At 50.5% G+C, this 21227-nt stretch overlaps 1 protein-coding gene across 5 annotated transcripts in view; it reads right to left on the bottom strand.

The window, feature by feature from the left end:
• Positions 1-21227, bottom strand: part of LOC107508375 (protein WWC3) — a 102489-nt gene that overhangs the window by 8498 nt on the left and 72764 nt on the right. The window contains exons 9-20 of one of the 5 annotated variants that reach the window (XM_036226447.1): positions 16691-16933; positions 15980-16069; positions 14657-15222; positions 9607-9727; positions 8752-8829; positions 7849-7935; positions 6561-6753; positions 5104-5355; positions 4530-4681; positions 3197-3362; positions 2357-2434; positions 925-1086 (exon numbers count right to left, since the gene is read on the bottom strand). In XM_036226447.1, the coding sequence (XP_036082340.1) occupies positions 925-1086; positions 2357-2434; positions 3197-3362; positions 4530-4681; positions 5104-5355; positions 6561-6753; positions 7849-7935; positions 8752-8829; positions 9607-9727; positions 14657-15222; positions 15980-16069; positions 16691-16933 (2188 nt within the window). The remainder of the gene's footprint in view (positions 1-924; positions 1087-2356; positions 2435-3196; positions 3363-4529; positions 4682-5103; positions 5356-6560; positions 6754-7848; positions 7936-8751; positions 8830-9606; positions 9728-14656; positions 15223-15979; positions 16070-16690; positions 16934-21227) is intronic. The other 4 variants (XM_036226448.1, XM_036226449.1, XM_016140160.2 and 1 more) reach the window with 4 other exon arrangements.

The raw sequence follows: 21227 nt of genomic DNA, 5'->3' as shown, positions 1-21227 counted from the left end.
GGCTCTGCCCTGGTGGCACCAGCTCCTTGGTGGCCCCTTCACACGAAGGTGTCTTTTTGAACAAGCCCAGTTCGGAGGAGCAGGAAGGGTCAAAGTTCTCCTCGACCCAATGGCCCCTCCACACCCCTGTGTCGAGACTACCCTTTCATCCCTTCTCTTTACTAGTCCATGCTGTCATTCACTGTCACTGCTGGACGACCTCCAACATGCCGTCCCGTCTTCAAGGACCACAGCAGGTTGGGTCTTCCGCGTCACACATCTCAGGGACCTCAATCGCGTGTGCACGTTAGACTCATCTGGGGCCCTCCCAGCACTCCGATGCCCAGGCCCCACCGTGACCACTGACGAACCCTGGGGGCGGGGGGAACCCAGACACCAGCCTTTCGCGAACTCCCGCAACATGACCGCGAGGTGCAGCTAGAGCTGAGAAACACCCAGCATGTCCCGCTATCGCCCGTGGGGAGCAACTGTACGTGCAGGGGAGTCAGAACCATGCGCCTCAGTGCCCGCACGTCCCGGGCTGCGGTCCTCCCTGGGGACCTCCGACACAGCTGCGCCTCGGGACTTCTAACCGCTCGGCAACCCGGCGTGCCGACCTCAACCCCATCCGGGCGGGGCAGCCCCCATTTCCATGTGTTACTCCTTAGACTGATGGAAAACTGAACCACCCTGCCTCTTGACCACGCATCGGTGCGTCTGTAACCCTGAAGTCTGCAGCGGGGGTGGGGAGGGGGGGATGTATTAGAATCCAGAAGCAATCCAGTTAGGGGAGGCGAAACCAACATCGATGTGATACCTATCACATAAGCATGCTGTTTACTTACTGGTGTTATTTGTGAGAACATAGGGCTTTTAGTATAAATAGTAAAACATAAAACATGAGGAGGAGGAAGGAAAACTTGTGGCAAAGGGATTCCAACTTACTCTGCAAACATACTGGCTACGCGCCCCGGGCGAGAAAGTCTGTGAACGGACAATGGTGCTGCTGCGGACGAAAGGCGACCCGCGGGCCCTGCGGCCCGGCCGCTCCTTCGGATAACTCGCTACTTCTGGGAAGAGGTCTTCCGTGTTCGTTTCCTTATCCACCTAGATAGGAATTCAGTTATTGCCATGACATTTGTAGAACACAGGCAATAAACTCTGTGTGAACAGCAGTCTCCTCGCCTTGCCTACTTGGACGTCGAACTGGCATTTCACACTTAGCACATCCAAAACTGAACCTGTGACATTCCCAACATCCTGTCCTCTGACAAGGATCTCTACTGTGCATGTTTCATGCAAAAAAAAAAAAAGAAAAAAGAAAAAAAAAAGAAAAAGAAAAAAAAAAATCCCAGGTCTTCCTGGACTCTTCTCTTTCGCACACTCTAAATGGGGTCTAAGATCAAATCCTATTGGTTCTACGTTCAACACTAGGGACGTTTTGACCGCTGCTCACCGACCCTTCATCTGGGACCACCATCCTGTGCCCAATTTAGTGCAGTACGCCTCTCACCCACCTCCCCGGTTCCGTGCCTCCCTCCTCTTCCATCTCCTCTCAGCACAGCGAATGGGGAGATCCCGAGAAAACTGAAGCCAGACTAGGCAACCCTTTCCTCAGTGTACACCCCAAAGACCGGAAAATAGGTGTTCATTAATGAGAAAGGAAAGACTGTCTTCTTAAGCCACTCCAGTTTAACCAGTACCCGAGGGTAAACGGTGAATTCCTAACTAAAACCTTCCGCAGGGCTAGTCACGTCCGCTCTAACAGTCCCAATCACGGAGATAAGTGATTAGGGAGGGCAGAGCCTGTTCTCTCTACATCTTGATAAACGTTTCAAAATAATTGCTTCCAGACCCATTCCTGCGACTTCCTGTCGCCAGGTGCTTGAGATCCAACCTTATCTGCACATTCCCTCCACCTGAAATAAAACTGCTTCCTTGAATGTATGCAACTCCCTGAAAGCGCTGACACACAGCTGCATTTTCCTTTGCCTTCCTGCCCAAATAAGCACCGCCCCCCCCCCCCAGCGCCCTCCTACAGCCGGAGGCTGCTGCGGGCTCCTCGGAGTCCTGCTCCCGGGCAGTAAACTCGGCTGGGCCCACATGGAAAACTCTTTCCTTAAATCTACAAAGGTTTAAGTCTTCTTTTCATGAGCGAGACAAATACTTGCACACAAATGTTCACTGCACCATTATTCAGATAGCCAAAGCGTAAATGTCCACAGACAGGTGAGGAGAGAGATGAAATGTGGAGCACCCATGCGGGGGACACTCCTTGGCTGTGAACAGGAGCGAGGTCCTGAGACATGTTACAGCGCGGATGAACCTTGAAAGCATTAGACTGAATGAAAGAAGCCAGTTAGAAAAAGCCACATACTGTATGATTCCATTTACACGAACCGTCCACAATTGGCATATCCATAGAAACAGAAAGCGAACTGGTGCTTGCCAGGGGCTGGGGGAGAGAAAATGAAGAGTGACTGCCAGCGGTATGCGGTTTTACTTTGGGATGATGGAACCAGACAGAGGTGGTTAGCTGCGCAACACTGTGAATGTACTCAATTGCAACGAACTGTTCACTCTGAAATAGTTCATTTCATTGCTGTGAATTGCATGTCAATAGATTATTTTAGAAAACAATCAGCAAAAAACCCTTAAGTCAGATCATGCCACCCCTGGGCTCGAATCGTCTACCAGTTTCCCAACTGACTCGGAGAAAAGGCGAGAGTCCTGCGTGGGCCCTCGGCGATCTGACCCCTTCCGTCCCTTCACGCATCTAAAGCCGTGGGACCCTTGAAACATCCTGAGCCACAGGTGGCCCTGAAGATGGGCTGGGATCAAAATCGACCCTTTTAAGCTATAGCTATCCTTTCTTTTTAAAGTTCACAAACATTTCTATGGTCCCTGCAGTGCCTCTTTGAAGCTGTTTAGAGACCTTCAGCCACTCGCCGCCTTCCTGGTTGTAGTAAAATACCAGCTTAACTGTTGCCCCCTAACCCAATAGCTCTGTCCGCTTTACGCCACACCTTCCCGCAGCCATTGTGACCTGCTGGTAAGCCACGTGGTTCCACTCCTGCGCACGAGCCTATCAGCTCCCGCTTCCTTTACCCTGTCCCCTCACGTTTCACCTGAAGGACGCGTGGCACGCGCGCTTCCCTGCCTGGTGTGGGGCACAGCGCCAGGGGCTCCAGAAAATCCCTCGACCTTTTCCACTTACCTTTACAGGTAGGGGCTGAAGTTTTGCACGGCTGTACGGAACTGCCTGGCCAGCAAACGGATGTCCATGCATGGAGTTGACACCAACGCCGCAGGGCTCCGGGTGCGGGGGGCTGGTCTGGGCGCAGCTGCTGCAGCCACTATCCACCGAGTCGGCCTGCCAACTCCTAAAAGCGGACATTGCGAAAGCCCACAGGACACTCAACCAGAGGGACGGGTTCACTGCCGCATTCAGAGCACGGAAGTGGAGGTGCCTAATATTTGCTTCCACCGAGATAGCTGCTTTTCTCATAAAAGTGCACTTACTATGTTTTCTAGGGAAGACGATGCCACACAGCCTTTCTTTAAGTGGGTCTGTCTGTCTTCATCACCCAGTTGTAACCACTGAAGATGCCAGAATCCTGACCCACCCCCCCCTCCCCAAACCTCTCCCAGCCTCCCCCACTCCCCGGCCTCCTGCCGGGCCCTGAATATGATACCCTCCCCCTTAGCCATGCAAGTTCCGGCCCTAAACGAAATTCCTCTTCCAAATAAATTTAGGGAAAGCTATAGGAAGAAGCAGGAAGCTTTGGAAATATGATGCTCTTTGTGGAAAAACATAAAGCAATATGAGAATGCCTCTGGGAAGGATCGGATCGCTTGCTGGCCAGCTGACTTATTCGTGTATGGCAGGCAGGTCTGGACCGAGTCAAGGGTTCACAAACATTCTGCTTCAGGTAAAACGGAAAGGGGACATTGCACAGTTCCCTTTAGATGAAATGCCCAGATTAGGCCAATCCAGAGACAGCGAGGAGACTCGCGGTTGCCAGGGGCTGAAGGAAGGGAAGATGGGAGTGACTGCTAATGGGTGTGGGCTTTCTCTTTGGCTTGATGAAAAATGATGGTGATGATGGCGACACAACTCTGTGACTATACTAAAAACCACTGCATTGTTCACTTTAAATGGGTGAATCACGTGGCAGGTACATTGTATCTCAATAAAGCTGTTAGAACAATTTAAAGGGAACTTAGTGTATTTGATCCTGGCAGAGTGGAGTCACTCAGTAGTCCTACTCTTTAAAAGAAATTCTGGAACAAAACAAGGTGAAAAGCCTACACGGACAGCAGGGGACAGAGGTCAAAGCACCGCCCTTGTCCAGATCAGCATTCGGTACCCCGTGAGAGTCCCGACTGCGCTGAAGAATCACCCAGCACATTCTACAGAGGCATGGATGAGGAAAGCGACTTGTGCTCACAGATGCAGCTCCCCCGCGAGTCAGGGCCGACTAACACGGCAGCTGCCTTGTCCCCAACAAAATGCGCGCCGTCTCCTTGACAGCTGCAAGGAGCCTTACCGCTCAGACACAGCCTCGGCCTGCTCCTCCTTCCGCTCCACGTCCAGGACGTCCTCCTCCGCGTACTCCAGCTTCCCCCGCTCCTCGGCCAGCTCTCTTTCCACTGCCTGCAGCTGGGCTGTTGTTCTAGCCAGCAGTACTGTCACGGCGTCCTGCGAGACATAAGGGACATCTCTGAGAACCAGCTCAGATCGACAGCTTCGGGAAGCAAAGCAGAGAGCAGGCAAGGGCCCGCCCCACAGTGAAGTCCCTTCCTCCATGCTGGTGGCCATCCTAGCAGCTCTTCCGTGGGAAGTCCACCCCACTGCTAATGGTGAGACAGCACCCGGCCTTTCCATGAGCTCTGAGGGCTCAAGTCTAAAACAACGACACGAACACGTTTGCATTAAAATACTCTATCGTGTGGCCGTGCCCGTTTTATTTTCGTTATTTCCCTTGAAACTTTGCTTCTTCACCACTATGTTCTAAGCCTAAGTCTACACAGCTGGTTCTTAGAGATGACGTCCCCCAGTCAAAGCTGGTCCCAAGGCCAAGGAAGCAGGAGCCAGCTGCTCTGTAGGCCAGGCACACGCACCGTCTTCCTGGAGGCGGCGGCAGCAGCAGCAGCAGAGGTGGTGGCAGCGGAGGCGATGGCAGTGGAGGCGGCGGCGGCGGTGACCACGGCGGTGGCAGTGGTGTGTGGAGGGTCCCGGGCACCGCCTTCCCTGGCCCGTTCCCTCTCCCTTGCCCTGGGCAGCTCGGGGCTAGTGAACACCTGGACTGAGTACCAGCGCAGCTGCATTTCACTCAGCCCGTCACAGCTGGCCAAGTTAATTTGAGCAATGCCCTGCACAGGTGTTAAAAAACAAAGGCGGAAGAGGCGCTGAGTGATGTCACCTTAACGACCAACAGGAATCTCCTGAACCATCAAGGTCATCCCTCCATCTTAACCAGAAAAGAGGTACAATGTCTCCTAGCTATCCGAAGGGCCACAGTAAAATGAAAGCGCTCACAGCGGGTCCTAACGGGGCGGCTCCTCCATTGCTTGTCCAGCACAAGCGGAAAGTGCCAGAAGGGGGACCGGGCAGAGAATGGACAGCCCGGGGTGATGGGCTGGGCTTGGGGTCTGCCACTTGATGAGCCACTGATGCTCTCAGGAGTTTTTGAAATCAGAGAGGCCCGGCTGCAGTTCTGCTGCTGAGGGGACGGGACCAAGGGGCAAAACGCCAACCTTGGGAAGAAACGAGCCCGGCTTCCGAGCCCTGGCCGGCCCGTGGACGGCTGCGGTCCTGAAGGCGACCCGCTGACTGACCTGGCTCCAGGGTTGCCAGGTAAAATGCAGGGCGCCCAGGCAAATCTGAATTTCAAATAAACAATGGGTTTTTCAAAAGTATAAGTGTGTCCATAATTTATTCGAAATTCAAATTTAAGTGACCATGCGATATTTTTATTTGCCAAATTCATCAACTTTACTTAGTTCCCTCGACTGAAAATGGGAGTAATTTAGAAGCCGTAGCACAGGAGTTTTGCAAGTATTATTTGAGATAATATATTTAAGGTACAAGACACATAACAAGATAACTGGTTTTTTTTTTTATCAGCCCTTTCTGTATTCCCAGTTACAGACGCCACTTAACATGACGATTTCTAAGCAACCCACCACAGGAAAAAGGACAGGGGAAAGAGGGAAGGAGAGAGAAAGGAAAGGAGGGAGGGAGACAGAGCCGAAGAAAGCAGAGAGAGAAAAGCAGAAAGACAAAGAAAAGAAGATAAAGAAAGACTAAGAAAGAAAATGACAAAAGATGGAGGGATGGAAAAAAACACAGACAGAGAAGGGAGGGAGCGAGACAAAGAAAGACTGACGGAAACACAAAGGAAGGAAGGAGAGAGGCAGGGAAGGGGGGGAGGACCTGTAAAGGAAGCCGGTGTGGAGGGGGAAGGGGGGGAGAGGGGGAGGGGGAAGGGAGGGAGGGATGGAGGGGGAACGGGAAGGAGGGGGGCGGAGGGAGGGGCGGACAGGGATGGGGGGTCTCGTGTGTGCACAAGCCATACCAGCAGTTCCTCCTGCAGCTGCGGGTTCACTGAACACACATATAACTGAAGGGACTTCAATGTCAACATGCTTGAATGCACAGGGATTCTGAAAACGTCATTAAATACCAGGGGGGCCTGGAATTCCACAGCCTTGGAGCAGTAAGTGTCTGGTGTGCTGGAGTCCAGCGGCGGCAAATAGACGCGGATGTGTCTGGAGGCAGAGGGAGGAGGAAGACGCAGACGGTGAGGCGACCGACAGGTGTGCGTGACGACGCGCGTGCACACGGGCAGACGCGCGCGCGTCCCCGTCTGTGATGATGGGCGAACTGCAAAGTCTGCAGGACAAAGACCCTTTCTCGACTAAGAGTGAGACTAAGGCGCTTACGCGCCCCTGGGGGTCAGGGGAAGCCCCGCCCACAAAGAAAAGTTCAAAGGCAGCAGTACCAGGACTTGAGAGGGGCCAAACAGGGGTCCTGCTGGCGCACGTTTTGGGAAGACATCTGCACTGATCTCCCCAAAGCCCCTTGGCTCCCTCTTCAGGCTCCGCCTCGCCTCTCAGGCTGGGTGTCTGGCCCTGTCGGCCCAGCACGGTGCCTGGCACATAGGAGAGACTCAAACGAGGGGACCGTGCGAAGTCCACCACGGGGTGAACAGAATCTCGGGGGGAGCCCTCAGCCACGTCAACCCGGTGGCCTCCCAGGCCTTCAGAAGACCGGCTTACGAAGAAGACGCACGGAGGGGGCTGTGCCCTCGGGTTTGAGCGCACCGTTACAGGTGTGCCCAGCACCTGGGTACTGGGGCCATCCGTCGGGCACCGACCTCAGGCTGTGGAGCCCACAGAGGTAGCACCTCCCAGCTGGTGGCGACGTATATTTCCTTCTCCTCCCCTGAGACAATGACCCCTGGTCCCTGCCATAGGCCTCTTTAGGCACCTCATTGGATCACAGAGCCAAGTGCCACTTCGTCACCACCCAACCCAGTGACCGGGGTGGACATTTTAAGCCCAAATGCAGCAGATGACAGGCACATGGCACTTTCGCGGCATCGCTGTGGCACGTGACTCGCCTGGCCCTGTTCACTGACCGCGTCTGCCTCAAATAACACAGCAGACGCTTTTGAAAACACCTAGCCCTGTCCATTTCAGACAGATAGTCCCTGGTTTTATTGTAAACTCAGATTCGAAAACAGTCATTTCCGCCACCCAAAGGGCCAAGCGGAGCGGGCCGGTGAGCGGTGGGTGCTGTGTGCAGGTGGCCTGGGAGAGGCCCCAGGTTTCCGAGCGACCCCCGCCCGCTCGGGGGCTTACATTTTGCAATCTTCCTTCACGATCGTTCCGGCCAAGTTCTTCAGTTGGAGCACATTCACGAGGAGACATTCATTGGTACTGTCATGCCTGGAAAGTAAAACGCAGGTCCACAGACTGCATGGTCCCCACAGTGGAAAAGTCCTGATTCAACTACCGCGGTGGCCCTGGGCTGAGGGTGATTCTGCCACCCCCCCGGCCCCCGGAGGCATGTGCATGTCTGGAGACATTTCCTACTGTCACGGCTGGGTAGAAGGGGGACGCTACTGGCATCTAGCGGGTGGAGACCAAGGATGCTGCTCCACAGCCCACGGGGCACAGCGTAGCCCCCGCGACAAAGAGTGATCCGGTCCATGCGTCGCTAGTGCAACACTGAGAAACACTCGACTGGAATGACAAAAGCGACCGAAAGACAACCACCGGGCCGCGAACATGCTGCCGTGCCAGGCTCAACGCTAGCGGCTGCCGCCATCGTTGGGACTGTAACTAGAAAGCAAAACGCCTCGCGTTGCAAAGCGGCTGGTCCCTCACTCTGGGGAGCGGGGAAGGGCCTGCCATCCGCACTGCGGTCAACAGAGCCAACTCCGTGCGGAAATACGCGCTGACCCCCCAACAGCCCCACCTCACCAGGGCTTTGGGTGCCCCTGCACGACGACAGCCCTGAACCCCCGCTCCATGACGTGACGGCTCCCAGCGGTGACTCTCAGCGTTGGAGGACAGCAGTGAAGCTATGCTCCCCATCTCTCCTTCCCGCCATCTCTGTCCCCTACCTGAGACCACTGTAGCGGGCTCTCGGGAGCCAGGCCAGGAAGCAGCCCCCAGATCGCGTGGGCCCCCCCATCCCACCTGGTCTGTGTGAGGAGGTGTGAGTCGCTGGGCGGGCCCCGAGGAGTCTTCCGTACTCACCAAAACCCGACGTGGATCTGGGGCCCTTCCACAGCGCAAGCGTCTCCATGTGCAGCCTCGTCAGCAGCATCTTCAGCCCTGGGCACAACCAGAAAGTGGCCACGGTGACTCCACAGGCAACTGGTGCCCGCGGGTTTTGCACGAGCTCCCTCATCTCAGTGGCGCTTCGTACTGAGAGCGGCTTTATTAAATTGTGATGTAAGTAAATAAATTCTTTAAGTGACTAAAGGGGCACAGCAGGTTCCCGGGTCCATGACACACGTTATTGGGTACCTGCCTATAAACTGCTATGTTTTTAGACAATAATTTTGCATACCTTTCATAACCACGTACGAGATTCAGGGCAAAGTTCAAAAATTAACTTTTCGACAGTTTGTAATAAGTGACAAGAAACAATGACATCAAAGATTCCAAGTAAAAAGAACACCCTGAATCCTAAAAGGTGCTTTCTCATTGCAAAGTGATTCCTCTAGCTAGGGGAGAGAGGGAGGGAGAAAGGGAGGAAATTCCTTTCTAATGAATGTCCTTCCTAGAAAAGCAGGTCTCTCTTTGTACATGGATTCTCCCTTCCCAGCTCTACTGGGCTTAAGCCTTAAACCCAGCAGGGCCAAAGAGAGACATGGTCCTAGAAGCACGGAGTGAGGGCCAGCCTCCAAATGCCACACAGAAGCCACAGGAGCTTTCTCTGCAGCTCGCTAAGGCCCAACCTCCAAAGTGGGAAAGGCGGAAAAGGTCCTACCGCTGGGTTCACGCCAGGTTTCGGTCCACAGATGCCTGGGTACAGGCCCCTCTGGCCTCCCCAGTAACACTGTGGGAAGGTCTCTTAGGGAGGAGATAGCAAGACCACCTTCTAACCTTTTGGTTGAAGGTTCAAATACCCCGCTATCACTCGCCAGCGAATAATCCGACAGGCACCTGGAGACGCGGCGCGCTCTCCTCTCCAACTTCTTGGCACTGTCTTCTCGAAGAGTCACTGCTACAAATAAGAGACATACCGGGTCAGGAGGAGACAGCACGGGAGGCCAGCACGTGGTGCCAAGAAATAAACACTCTAAGTTAGAGCACATACCAGGTTACTAAGTGTTCCAGAGACACGCCATTATATGTACATGCATATGTTTAAATACACTGCACTCGACTCGTTTTTTAACATTGAAAAATTGAAGAAGTAGATTCCTGGCTACTTCTTTAAAAGCTCCTTAAACTGCCGTAAATCTCTTTGCACCTCCTAAATGAAAGCACAGAACGTCGGAGGGTGGTGGGGAGCGAGGCCTTTGCATCGCACTTTGAGAGACCGTCACACTTAAAAGAGCAGCAAAGAACGGGGGGCGGGGGGGGGGGTCGCCCCAACTGCGGACGGCAGCTAGGCTCTTCCAGTGCGGAGAGGGGGGTGTTTTTTATTTCCTTCTTTATGCTGTTTGGTATTTTCCATATTTTATACAACAAACATATACTAGTGTTTTATAATCGAAAGATGGAATTTTTAAAAATTATCCAAATTCACGAAATATAATGACTTTTGAGCCAGAGGACACGGCTGAGCCATCTGTCCGTCTAACTGCAGTATCCTCCTCAGCAGCCAGGCCTGCTTCCAGAATTGCTTTCCTGGGGTTAGAAAGCTACCATTACAAGGCGGCTTATGTTTGTCTGGTCTTGATTTGAATCGCGAGCCAAAGATAACCATTGACGGCTTTCTTTTTACCATTTCGGCAACTGTTTCTACTCCTTCCCTCATGGCAACAAGTTCCTTTTGACAAAACCAATAGAAACAGGCACGTCGCCTTCCTACGCTGCGTGTGAGTGTGTACGCGGGAGCCCTGATGCGTTCTAGAGCAGATACTGGGTTAGAAGATGACATTAAAACGCGAAGCCCCAAAAAGAGCCTGACTCTGACATCGTGGCGCCTCCTCTTAATGAGCCTGGGCCTCTGCTGCCTTTGTGCTTTTCCGCAGCCATCTGAGCTCTAGACATGGAAAATCTGCATATCTGTGCGGAGAAACGGGAGAGGCCGCCAAGGACCGGCTCTCTTTTCAACCAAATTATTATTCACATCTCAATTACATCCAAACACATTAAACACAAAACGGGCAGGGCTGTGGCCTTCGGTCTCATGACCTCGACTGCAGACAATGGGTGACCTTCCTGAGGTCTGCAGTGCCAAGCCTAAGGACTACCAGCTTCTCCTCCAGTCACGGCCAGAGCTGCCCCCGTTCTGCGGTGGCCGGAGGTACCACTCTCAAACTGTAGACCAGGACTCTCGAGTCCAGCTCTTCTTGTCACCCTTGCCACATGGAAGGACCCAAATCCTCCAGCTCTGAATTGCAGATGGAACCCCGCAGTTTGCTACATGGATCCCCAGCCAATGAAACTGCAATTGCCTTCCCAGCACTGACTCTCACACAGCTCCTAGACATGGCCTTCTGCCCCTTTAAGGAAATAACACCGCACAACCATCCTAAGCATTTCCAGTCAACCCGATGCTGCGACCCTGACAAAGTTTCTCTCTCATTGCAACGAAGACCGATGAAGAGAGAAAGGAAATAGAGGGACTGATCCTCGGAGATCCCAGGCTCAGTCGTCGCGTTCGTGGAGCAAGCAACACAGCTGACAGGAAGAACTGCGGTCAGCACGTGCCCTGGGTGCGGACCCCGCACGGCACCCCGCAGCCATCCGCGCCCAGGCTTCAAGGCAAAGAGACGGAGCGTAGGGAGCAAGGCCAGCGAAGTCAGGAGCAAAGCCATCTTCCGATCGTTCCTTTTTAAAATCTCTGAACTTTTTTCATCATTAAATACAGACAGACAGAAACCTAAGGACGTCAACGCTGCTTGACAAAAAGGAAGGAAATGTAATGAAAATCACACTGTAGACAAAGCTACCGGCTGGCATTTTTAAATAATGAAAGCCATTAAAAGTCTGGGAGATAGATATATAGGAGAATAAATACTTCAAGCTTTTAGATACGTTCTTACACAACTTTAGTAGGCATGATGAATATTAATGTTGAAATGCTCATAATAATGGTTAATTGTTGAGCTACATTAAAGTACAGCTATGAGACATGCCCTTCTTGGCCACACTATGACCATCCTAAATCCACTGCACAAAGATGTGCCACGGCCTGACCGACGAGGTGAAGGAGAAGTCCAAGGTCACTTACAGTGAGTGTTTCTGTCGAGCCCGCAGGAGAAGAGATAGGAAAAAAAAGCACAAAGTGAAAAAACTGCAGAATTTAAGCGAACAATTTTAAACAAAGTATGAATATAATCAAAATGTCCATGATTACATGAGCAAAGTCAAGAACTTCATGGATTTAGATTAGCAAATACCAACAGAAATTAAGATTGGAAAGGATTTTAAAATGATGGCAGATTTGACTTTTAAAATCCAGGGAAGATAAAAGTACAGCAAAAAAATGTAAAAAATGTTAAAGATTACAGTCTATTGCCCAACTCTCCTATATCATTTTGTGTCCCCTCAGATTGATTTAAAACAGAACGGAAAAAAAAATACTTCTTAGGGCTTGCCTTGTAGGTTTGGACAATTTTGAGTTTTATCTTACTAAAATTTTATCTAACTAAAATTTGCCTGAGGTCACACTTAGACTACTGTTCCAAGCCACACTGGAATTGAAAGCCAAAGGGAACTAAGTGACCTTGGGCATCATAGATGAAGGGTACGGGAACGTAATGAGTGCTAAGAATCCTTGCCAGCTTCAGGAAGCTACCACGACTGTGGCTCAGGTATTCCCATAAGCAGCAAGGGAAAGCGAGAAGTCACCCTGTGTCTGCGCCTGAAGCTGGTGACCCAAGGCGGCCCTCTGCATTCACCCACCAGGACCCAGTCACTGAGCCAATTAATTATTCGTAGTTTGTAAGGACCCAAGTCAATTGATAGTGTCATATATGAATGTACCACCAGGTGACAGTATCTGACCATAGCAGAAGCAAATACGCCCCGGTCTAAGAAGTTTGAAGCATTATCATGTCGGCCACAAAGTGAGAAGGAAAAATTAAGAAATAAGGACCAGAAACTACATCGACTCTTCTCCTTCTCTCAGCGTCTCTCCCCTGGCCCAAAAGGGCCCTGGGCCCCGTGTGGGTTTTCTACATAATGAGACTGATACTCTTGGACCCTGGTCTTTAAAAAAAAGTTGGCGTGGGGGGTGGACGCACTGACGGAGGAAGCGTAAGGAACAACAGATGCGCAATTCAGTCCTTTTTTAATGAAAGGAGCAAACATGGAGCTCTGAACCGGCCATTATAAAGAACAGCGCGAACGGAGGTCGCCTATACATGTGAATTATAGAAACGCTACATCGAGGGGTATGAAAGGTGTGTTTGCAAACACAAAGGGTAAGACGCCAAAATGACAGAGATGACAAAAAGCCGCAGGGCTGCCTCAGAACATGCCGGGTCTCTGGGTAAACATGCAAGTGTTCACGGGAACTAGTACACACGTATAACAGTTGTTGTATACGAAAAACTCATGGGTAACGGAATGGTGGCGAATGAATGGAAGAGCCCATAAAGATCACCTTGTTCAAGGGCGGGGAAGCTAAGACTCGGCCACGTCCAGAGATGTGCTCAAGGACACCCAGCTAGTGAGTTAACAGGGCAGAGAACAGAATGTGTCTCTAAGCTGCTAGCCTGGAGCTGTTTCCAGAACCACGCTGATTTTGGAGTCGCATTTTATTTCTACCCTTCGCCGCTAAACTAAACAGTATATGCCCAGGACGCTCGGCTTCAGCACTACTGATGTTTCGGCCGGATCGTTCCTTCCGGTGGGGACCGTCCTGTGCACTGTAGGACATTGAACAGCACCTGTGGTCACCACTTACCAAATGCCAAAAGCACCTCCCCACCAGCCCCTTCAGTTATGACCACCGAAAACGTCTCCAGACACTGCCAAGTACCTCCCAGGGGGGCAAAACGCCCCTGGTTGGGATCCACTATGCTATACGAATTACCTAGTGCTCCCCTCATGCAATGTCTAGAGCAGTTTTGCAGTGCAAATGAAAGTGAATTAAATGGATGGAACTTCTGGAGTGAGAGGCCTTGTTCTCAATCCTCTTTCGAGCCCGAGAAAGTTGGAGCTGCTGGAGGCTGGCTCCAAAAAGCGGACGGGGTCAAGATGAGAAGGGTTGGAGCCCAGGCCCTGCTTTGTGCACAAGCCATCAGCTGGAAGGTTCTCCAGAACAGCGGTTTGGTTTCCCATGTGGGCTACAAGCTGAGAGACTCTGGCACCCAGTGGAAGCTGCATTAGCACCGACCGGATGGATGAAGTTCCCCACGGCTCCATGTTTCTCTACTTGAAAACCACGGAGAGAAGCTGATCTGGTAGCAATGGCTGACGCTGACTGGCGTGTCTTTTGCAATTATGCCAATTATTTTAATTTACATTTCTGATAAAATTATGTCCTTGAAAACTACAAGGACAAAGGATAAAGAGATGAAGTCATAGGGACAAAGGAAGTAGAGATGAATCACTGAGCTGCAACCAGATGCTGGTCCATGTACTGGTCGGAGGCGGCACACACGGAACGACCCATAGGGATACGCCCTGGGGAGTTCACTGAGGCCCTAGCACCTCTCCGTCAGCCTCTGAACATGGAAAACTATGTGGTTCTTCCCCTCACTTTCAACAATTAAGCACATCCTGAAAACAAGCCAAACACCTGGGGAAGACTACTTTGCCGATGTCAAGGACCCTTCCAGGACATAAACCGGAAGCAGCCCCCACGACAGCAGGCCTGCATTCTTCCTCTCCCCAGCAATAATCTTAATTCAAAGTTCACTATGTAGTGAAAAGCCAGCTGGCTTCAGTGTGATTACACACGATTTCTTCCCTGAGCGTGAAGCCTTTCCTCCCAGGACTGAGAAACCCCACAGGACTTGTCAGTGCTTACCTGTGCTCATGGGAACGGTAGCCACTTGGGTCCCTCGTTCGCGAGGTCCTTCTCCATCTCCAGGAAATGCGTGCGGCTGAAAGGTCACCGTGCCCGGCAAGTCTTCATCGCCCAGAGCGGAGGCCTGGGCCCGCAATCTGTCTAAGGTGCCCAGGCCTGGCACCTCCAAACTGTCCCCCAGCGGGGCCAAGGGCGACTCACGCGAAGCAGGGAGGAAGGGTGTGTCCAAGGGTGAGCTTGGAGGAGACAGGGAGGACAGGGAGGAGCGGGAAGACAGGGATGCCAAGGACTGGGGTGTGTCCAGGGAGCGCCTCTGCTTGTGGAAGCCCGAGGGGACTGGGGGCTCCGAGAAGGGGACATCTCGTGCCAGCGAGTCGAAGGGAATCAGATCAAAGCGCAGAAGCTGGCTGCACTCGATGTCAGGTTTGTCATACTGTGGCAGGCCATAGATGTCAGTAAAACTGACAGAGCTCAAGGAACCCCGGCTGGAGGTGAGCGAGCCCCGGCTGGAGGCTAAGGACCCGCGGCTGCTCCCTGAGGACACCGTCAGGGTGCTGGCAGACAGGCTGAAACGAGAGAGCCCCCATGCCTTTAGGGAAGCAGCCTGAAGATGCGTGCTGGAGCCCCGCCGTTCACGGCAAAGCTGAGCGGCTAGTCTGTTCCATGAAGGAACAGAATCCTGCCTCATTCTCCCATTAAGCAGAGCGCGTGTTTAAATACCTGCGAGCATCGTAAGACACCTGCAGTGACATTCCCTTTGTTTCTTTGAATATAGGTAGAGGGCAGTGGTTAACATCAAGGAATCATGCCTGAGTTCGAGGTCCAGCTCAAATGCGGACTAGCTGGGTCCACGTGGTCAAATTATTGGCCCTTTCTGAGCCTTCCGCTCGCTCACTGGGGGTTGTGACAAGCAAGAAGAGTTCTGGCCTCCTGGCACTCTTGGGAGGAATAACTGAGAAAATCATACATAGGAACTATAATTGAGCCTCCAAATCTCATTTTTAAAATATCCATATCCTTTTAAAAAAAAAAAACCCAAGTAAAAATGTCCGTGTGCATATACGTAGATGAATACACACACTTCTGAAGCTGTGAATTATGAGATCCTTGGGTAAATTTGACTTTGGACTTGTTGTTCTGCAGCCTTTATCATATATTAGCAGTTCCTCTTAAAAACATGATGTACCCACTTTCGCATTCTGTGTTTACACCCCTTCGAGTTCTAAATTCCGGTGGAGAAAACCAAGCCAAAGGGAATGGTGAAGTTCAGACACGTGTCATTATCACGCGATAAGCACGGCTTTCTTTTTTAAAGCTGCCTACCTTTTTAACTGCGACTGGAGATAGGATGCTAAACGAGTAGCTTCTTCCAGCTGCAGAAGTAGACAATTTCTCTTTTCCTGAAGTAGAATCCTGTAGGTAAGAAAACAGTCCATGGGTGAATTTCAAAGATAGTGAGTATATTTTCCTAACAAGCGATTCAACTATAAATTCCCCCAATCTTGTTTAGGTTTGAATGACTAAATTCTAAAAACCGCACCTAGGTCATAAACACCCAGATAACACAGGCTGTTTGTGCCTTGCTCAAAAATGTACCACCGGCCCCCTGAACAGCGCCTGACACACTGTAGAAGCTCAGTGAGTGGGTGGGTGGGTGGATAGATGGATAGATGGGTGGGTAGGTGGGTGGATGGATGGGTGGGTGGATGGATGGATGGATGGATGGATGGGTGGGTGGGTGGGTGTGTGGATAGATGGATAGATGGGTGGGTAGGTGAGTGGATGGATGGATGGATGGGTGGGTGGGTGGGTGTGTGGATAGATGGATGGGTGTGTGAACAGGTGGACGGACAGAGGGAAGACACAAGATCCCTCCACCTTCTCTCTGCTTGGCGAGGAAACTGGCCAGGTAGTAGCAGCCCTAACCAAGACCCTTCTCAAGCCATGTGCAAGTTCAGTGATGTAGCTTTCCGAGGTGGTTCTCCACTAGAAGCCGCGATCTGCCGGCTCCTGGAGCTCCGGAAGCCAGCCCACCTTTCCGTGGCGCCCTGCACAGACGTGGCCCGGGCTCGCTGGTTCTCCTCTTCCAAGCGCCTCCTCTCCTCCTCCAGCCGGGCCACATCTTCTGCGGGTCTTTTCTGCTGGATAATGAGCTGCAGCTCCTGAAGCAAGGCCTCCTTCTCCTTGATGAGCTGCAGCCGGTCCTTGTCGGCCTCGGCCATGCCCGGCCATGCCTCATTGTCAAGCAGGGCCAGCTGCTGCTGGATATTGGAGACTCTGTAAGAGATGGACACGGAAAAATCCATGAACTTACAAAATTGTCTTCGCGTGTTCTCAGCTGGAATTATTGTGCCAACTGAACCTTAAACGACAAATATAAAGGATATGGAAATGATAGGTAAAAAAAGGATGTGTATGTCCTTTGCATAATCTCCCCCGGTCTATGAGATTCAGGGTGACAATAACTATATCGTGCTTGTTTCAAAGAGCTGACAAAAAAGGCAGTCATCCACACGCCATGTGCTGTGCGGTTTCAGAGTCATGGTTTCCCACGTGGCTCATACTGTCCCAGAGCAGGATGGACCTAGCTCATTTCTCCCGACCTCCTGCCCCCATCAGCACCAGCTAAACACTGCCGGACACGTGAGAGGTGCTTCCAGCTTCCTGCCTCGCCCGCTATGCCGAACTGCTAACACCGCCTTGAGAAGGTACCGGGAGGGAAAAGCGTCCATCACGGTGCTTCGGAATAGAAAAGCCCCAGACAGAGCCAGGTGCTCTAGGTGCTCTCTCCTGCACTGGGGGCCTTGACTGTGTGTGAAATTCAAAACACCGTGCAGAGAGCAGATACTCAACAAAAGCTGAATGCGTGAAATGGTGAACAGACTCTAACAGGAGTGAGAGTCAGCCCCGGTGAGTGTGGATGTGGCATGAGAGCGCGTGCAAACCATGCGGCCTCACCGAATGTGTCGGCGCCAGCATCCTCAAGGTGCAAAAATGCAGACTCTATGGTCAGCTTCCACGTGCCTATATGTTTCCACGTGTTTGCCTGGCAAACAGACTGTACCACTCTGTGTCCTAAGGTACTGGTGAACGCAGAATAAGTGAAATAGATGTGGCTCATACTTTCAGAGCATCCTTTCAAGGCAGAAGTAGAATGTTCTCATTATGTTTCCAGGCAGAAACGAGGAACACTAGACTCGACCTAAACCCAGAGCTATGGAGGACAGAGGTTGGCACACATGCCCCAAAGCAGAATCTAAAGACTTCTCTGAGGTCACAGAGAGCTGTGAGGACAGGTTAGCGGCATGTGCACACAGCCCTGAATGCCTGTAAGACAGTGGGTCTCAAGGTGGGGTCCCTGACCAGCAGCTTCAGCATCACCTAGGAGCTAGTTACAAATGCAAAACTCGGGCCCCACCCAAACCTGGTGACTGTGACACTTTGAGGACAGGGTTCGGCAACCTGGGTTTTGATAAGCCCTCCAGGTGCTTCTGATGCTTGCGTGAGTTTGATATCCTCTGCTTGCAGGCAGCTCGGCCTGCTCTGGAGAATGCTAACTGGCCTCGGGGCTCTCATGGGCTTGCAGTAGGCACTGATGTGACGGTCCTCACTAATGGGAGTGGCAGGAGTGCTCCTGACACTACCTGGTCTCGTGCCCAGGATACATGTCGCTCCTCAAAGCTGGCATCCTGCCCGCTGGATCCTGACTGCAGAATCCTTCTCAATACTGTGCTCCCTGCAGATACTGCCAATCAACTGGCCCGGGTTCACGCGTTAAAGCCTGTCAGCCAGCCCTGCACTGAGTCGCACTTCTCCAGGGACCTGTCAGCCCGGCTGCAGGACTGGGCAAGGCTCCTTCTTCAAGTACCAAACCACCAATCAGAAAACCCATAGAGTATGCAAGTTATAGTTGAAATGTACGCATTTTACTCACGTCCAATTCCCCAAGAAGGTAAAGAAAATAGTTGAACGTCAGTAGCTTTATTAGACAAGTTCTTTTCTAACTTAAAACTAATTTCCTGAAAATGTGTTGGAAAATGGTGCCAAATCATGTCACTGAACAAACTAATGACAGAGGCAGCTGAACAGGGTTAGGAATCCAACTGGGCTGAAGTGTCCACCTATGTCTAATTAGTGTAATTAAAATTTATGGCAGTCATATAACTGAAGCCCAAGGAAAATATACTCCAAGCAGACCCATAAATAAGTTAGTGCCAAATCATACATTATACTCAATGAAACTTCTGGAACATTCTACCGTAGATCAAGACAAGTCAAAGGTAAGGAATAAATATGAGAGAGACAAACAACAATGAGCAAATCCATTGTGTCCTCAAAATTTCTTATTTCAATTTATCTGCTCCACAGGAAAGCCTACCTGAGCCCAGCTAAAATGAGCGGTATGACCTTGTAATATGCAACGATTCTCATGCGTACACTACAGGCAAGCCTATTTTAAAAAGCGCTCCTTTCAAAAAAAGTAGTAACAAAAATAAAAAGCACTCATTTTTAGTCTTCTTTCCTCCTGGGGTCTACCCATGAGGAGATCAGGATTCCATCTGCGCTGGCCAGCTCCAGGTTAGCTGCCATTCTACAAGGATTCAAGTTGCTGAGGAGGAGGAAGGTCCGCTCCTAGGTAATCCTACCCTTTCTCAGAAAATCTAAAGCAACATCCACTATCAGAACAAAGAATGCAAGGGGGAAAAAAAAGGAATCATGTGAAGGAGAAGAGGCAAAGGGCAAATTTCAAAAGGTCTGCCCACTGCGAGCATAGAAGAAATAGTACCATGGCCAGCCTTAAACACTGTACTGTAACTTTCCATGGCTTGCAAGAAAAATATGCAAGGATGACCTCTGTAGCAGAAACAAAATCTGGATGAAGTTGACTTCATGCAACCCATCTGGAAAACTTGTTTGAGCTGTGCTGAATACTAGGCAAGCATTTTAGTGCTTAGAATAGTGTTTTTTTAATAATCAAATTTCACAATGATGCAAATGACTGCATGTTCATTTCGGAGCTACATACAAATCTAGAAGAATATTGGCATGTGTGCAAAGTGCCATTTCCTGGCCTGGATCCACATTCTGGATACAGACGTTTGGGGCCTGCTCTCAGCCAGATCGAGAGAGGCACATGTGTCTGTCTGCGCTGGAAGCCAAAAGCTCTAGAAGGAGTCCTTCAAAGTGATTTCTTGTATGTTCGCCAAAGGATAGACAAGACAGCTTTGCCTCTCAAACAACATGCCTTGTCTACCGTGCTGCTGGCCTGGGAACGAGCCATCTGCAAGGGGTACCCTTAGTGGGTTAGGCTTACTGGAGAGAGGAGACTTCCTGCCCAAGGCTAAACATGGATGCACAGAGTTGCAAGGCCCCTTCCCACACCACGCCAGACAGCGGATCGCAGGGTTGGAACCCCGCTCCTGCAAGTGCCATCACTCCAATTCTGGGTAATAAAAGAAAGAAATTTTCCAGAAAGGCTTTTTTCCTGAAACATCATTTCAGTGAAAATAAATACATGGAAGCAAAGTGAGGTCATGATTAAAGTTTACAAAAAAGAAAGTTTTCCAAGTTCATTTTTAAGGAGAACCGAGAACCACTTAAAACTGGCGAGGGATTTTCTTTTTTTTTTTTTCCTACAAGTCAACTGTATTCTTTATTGATTCTTATTTTTGATAGGTAATACATTTTATGACCTATATATACTCTCTCACAAATACTTTCGAAAGCTTTAAAATATATGTCCCTATGCTCAGGATAGTAAAGAAACGAAAACAAATTCTTAGTTAAGCATTCAGGTTTCATATTTACTATGTGATTTCCAAATTCTATTCCCTGAACAGGTCTAATGTAGACAAACGTAAAATAGGAATCATTTTTCCTTTGCTATTTTTGCCCAAACACCTTTTCTGTTACAACCCAGGCACCATTCAACCACGAATGGAAACCTGCATTTATGCTGCTGAAACTACTACTCAGAACCTCGCAATTCACATGGAAATCTTAAATATGATTTGCATTTTTCTTAGAAGAAAATGCACTTTTAATGTTATATGGTTTTGAGGCACATTTTAAATATCCAAAGTAATTCCCAATTATTTAAATTTATACCTAAATTCTGCAGTCTACTATAAAATACTGCTGCTTTCTGGAATAGAAATGGCACTCCGGGCAAACCACGGACCCACGTGACGGCGATGAGACGTGACAGATCCCCATGCCACATTCCGGGACGTGGTGTTAGCTTAGAGCCTCGTGCCTTCAAATTTCAATTACAGCCACAGATTCGATACTTCTGACGTCTTCTCTCCTTTGTTTTCTTTTTGTAAATATCCACTTAAATGAGAAGCAAAAGTTCAAGAAAATCTCAGCAGAGATCTAAGTCAGAGGAACGCTGCAATCACTTCAGCTGACCGAACTGAATATCGACAAACCAGAGTCCTTTCGGCTTAACTCCATTCTACACTGTGAATTCGAGAAGTCTGAATCTAGAATATGTGGGGTTAGAAGGGTCTACTAATACCCAATATCCCTCCTGCCCTCACATCTTTTCGCCTTTAAATGTACAGATCTT

Source organism: Rousettus aegyptiacus, unplaced genomic scaffold (assembly GCF_014176215.1).
Source record: "Rousettus aegyptiacus isolate mRouAeg1 unplaced genomic scaffold, mRouAeg1.p scaffold_m13_p_9, whole genome shotgun sequence".
NCBI lineage: Eukaryota > Metazoa > Chordata > Mammalia > Chiroptera > Pteropodidae > Rousettus > Rousettus aegyptiacus.
The sequence above is the reverse complement of the archived record's forward strand: the minus strand, read 5'-3'. Positions and strand labels throughout refer to the sequence as shown.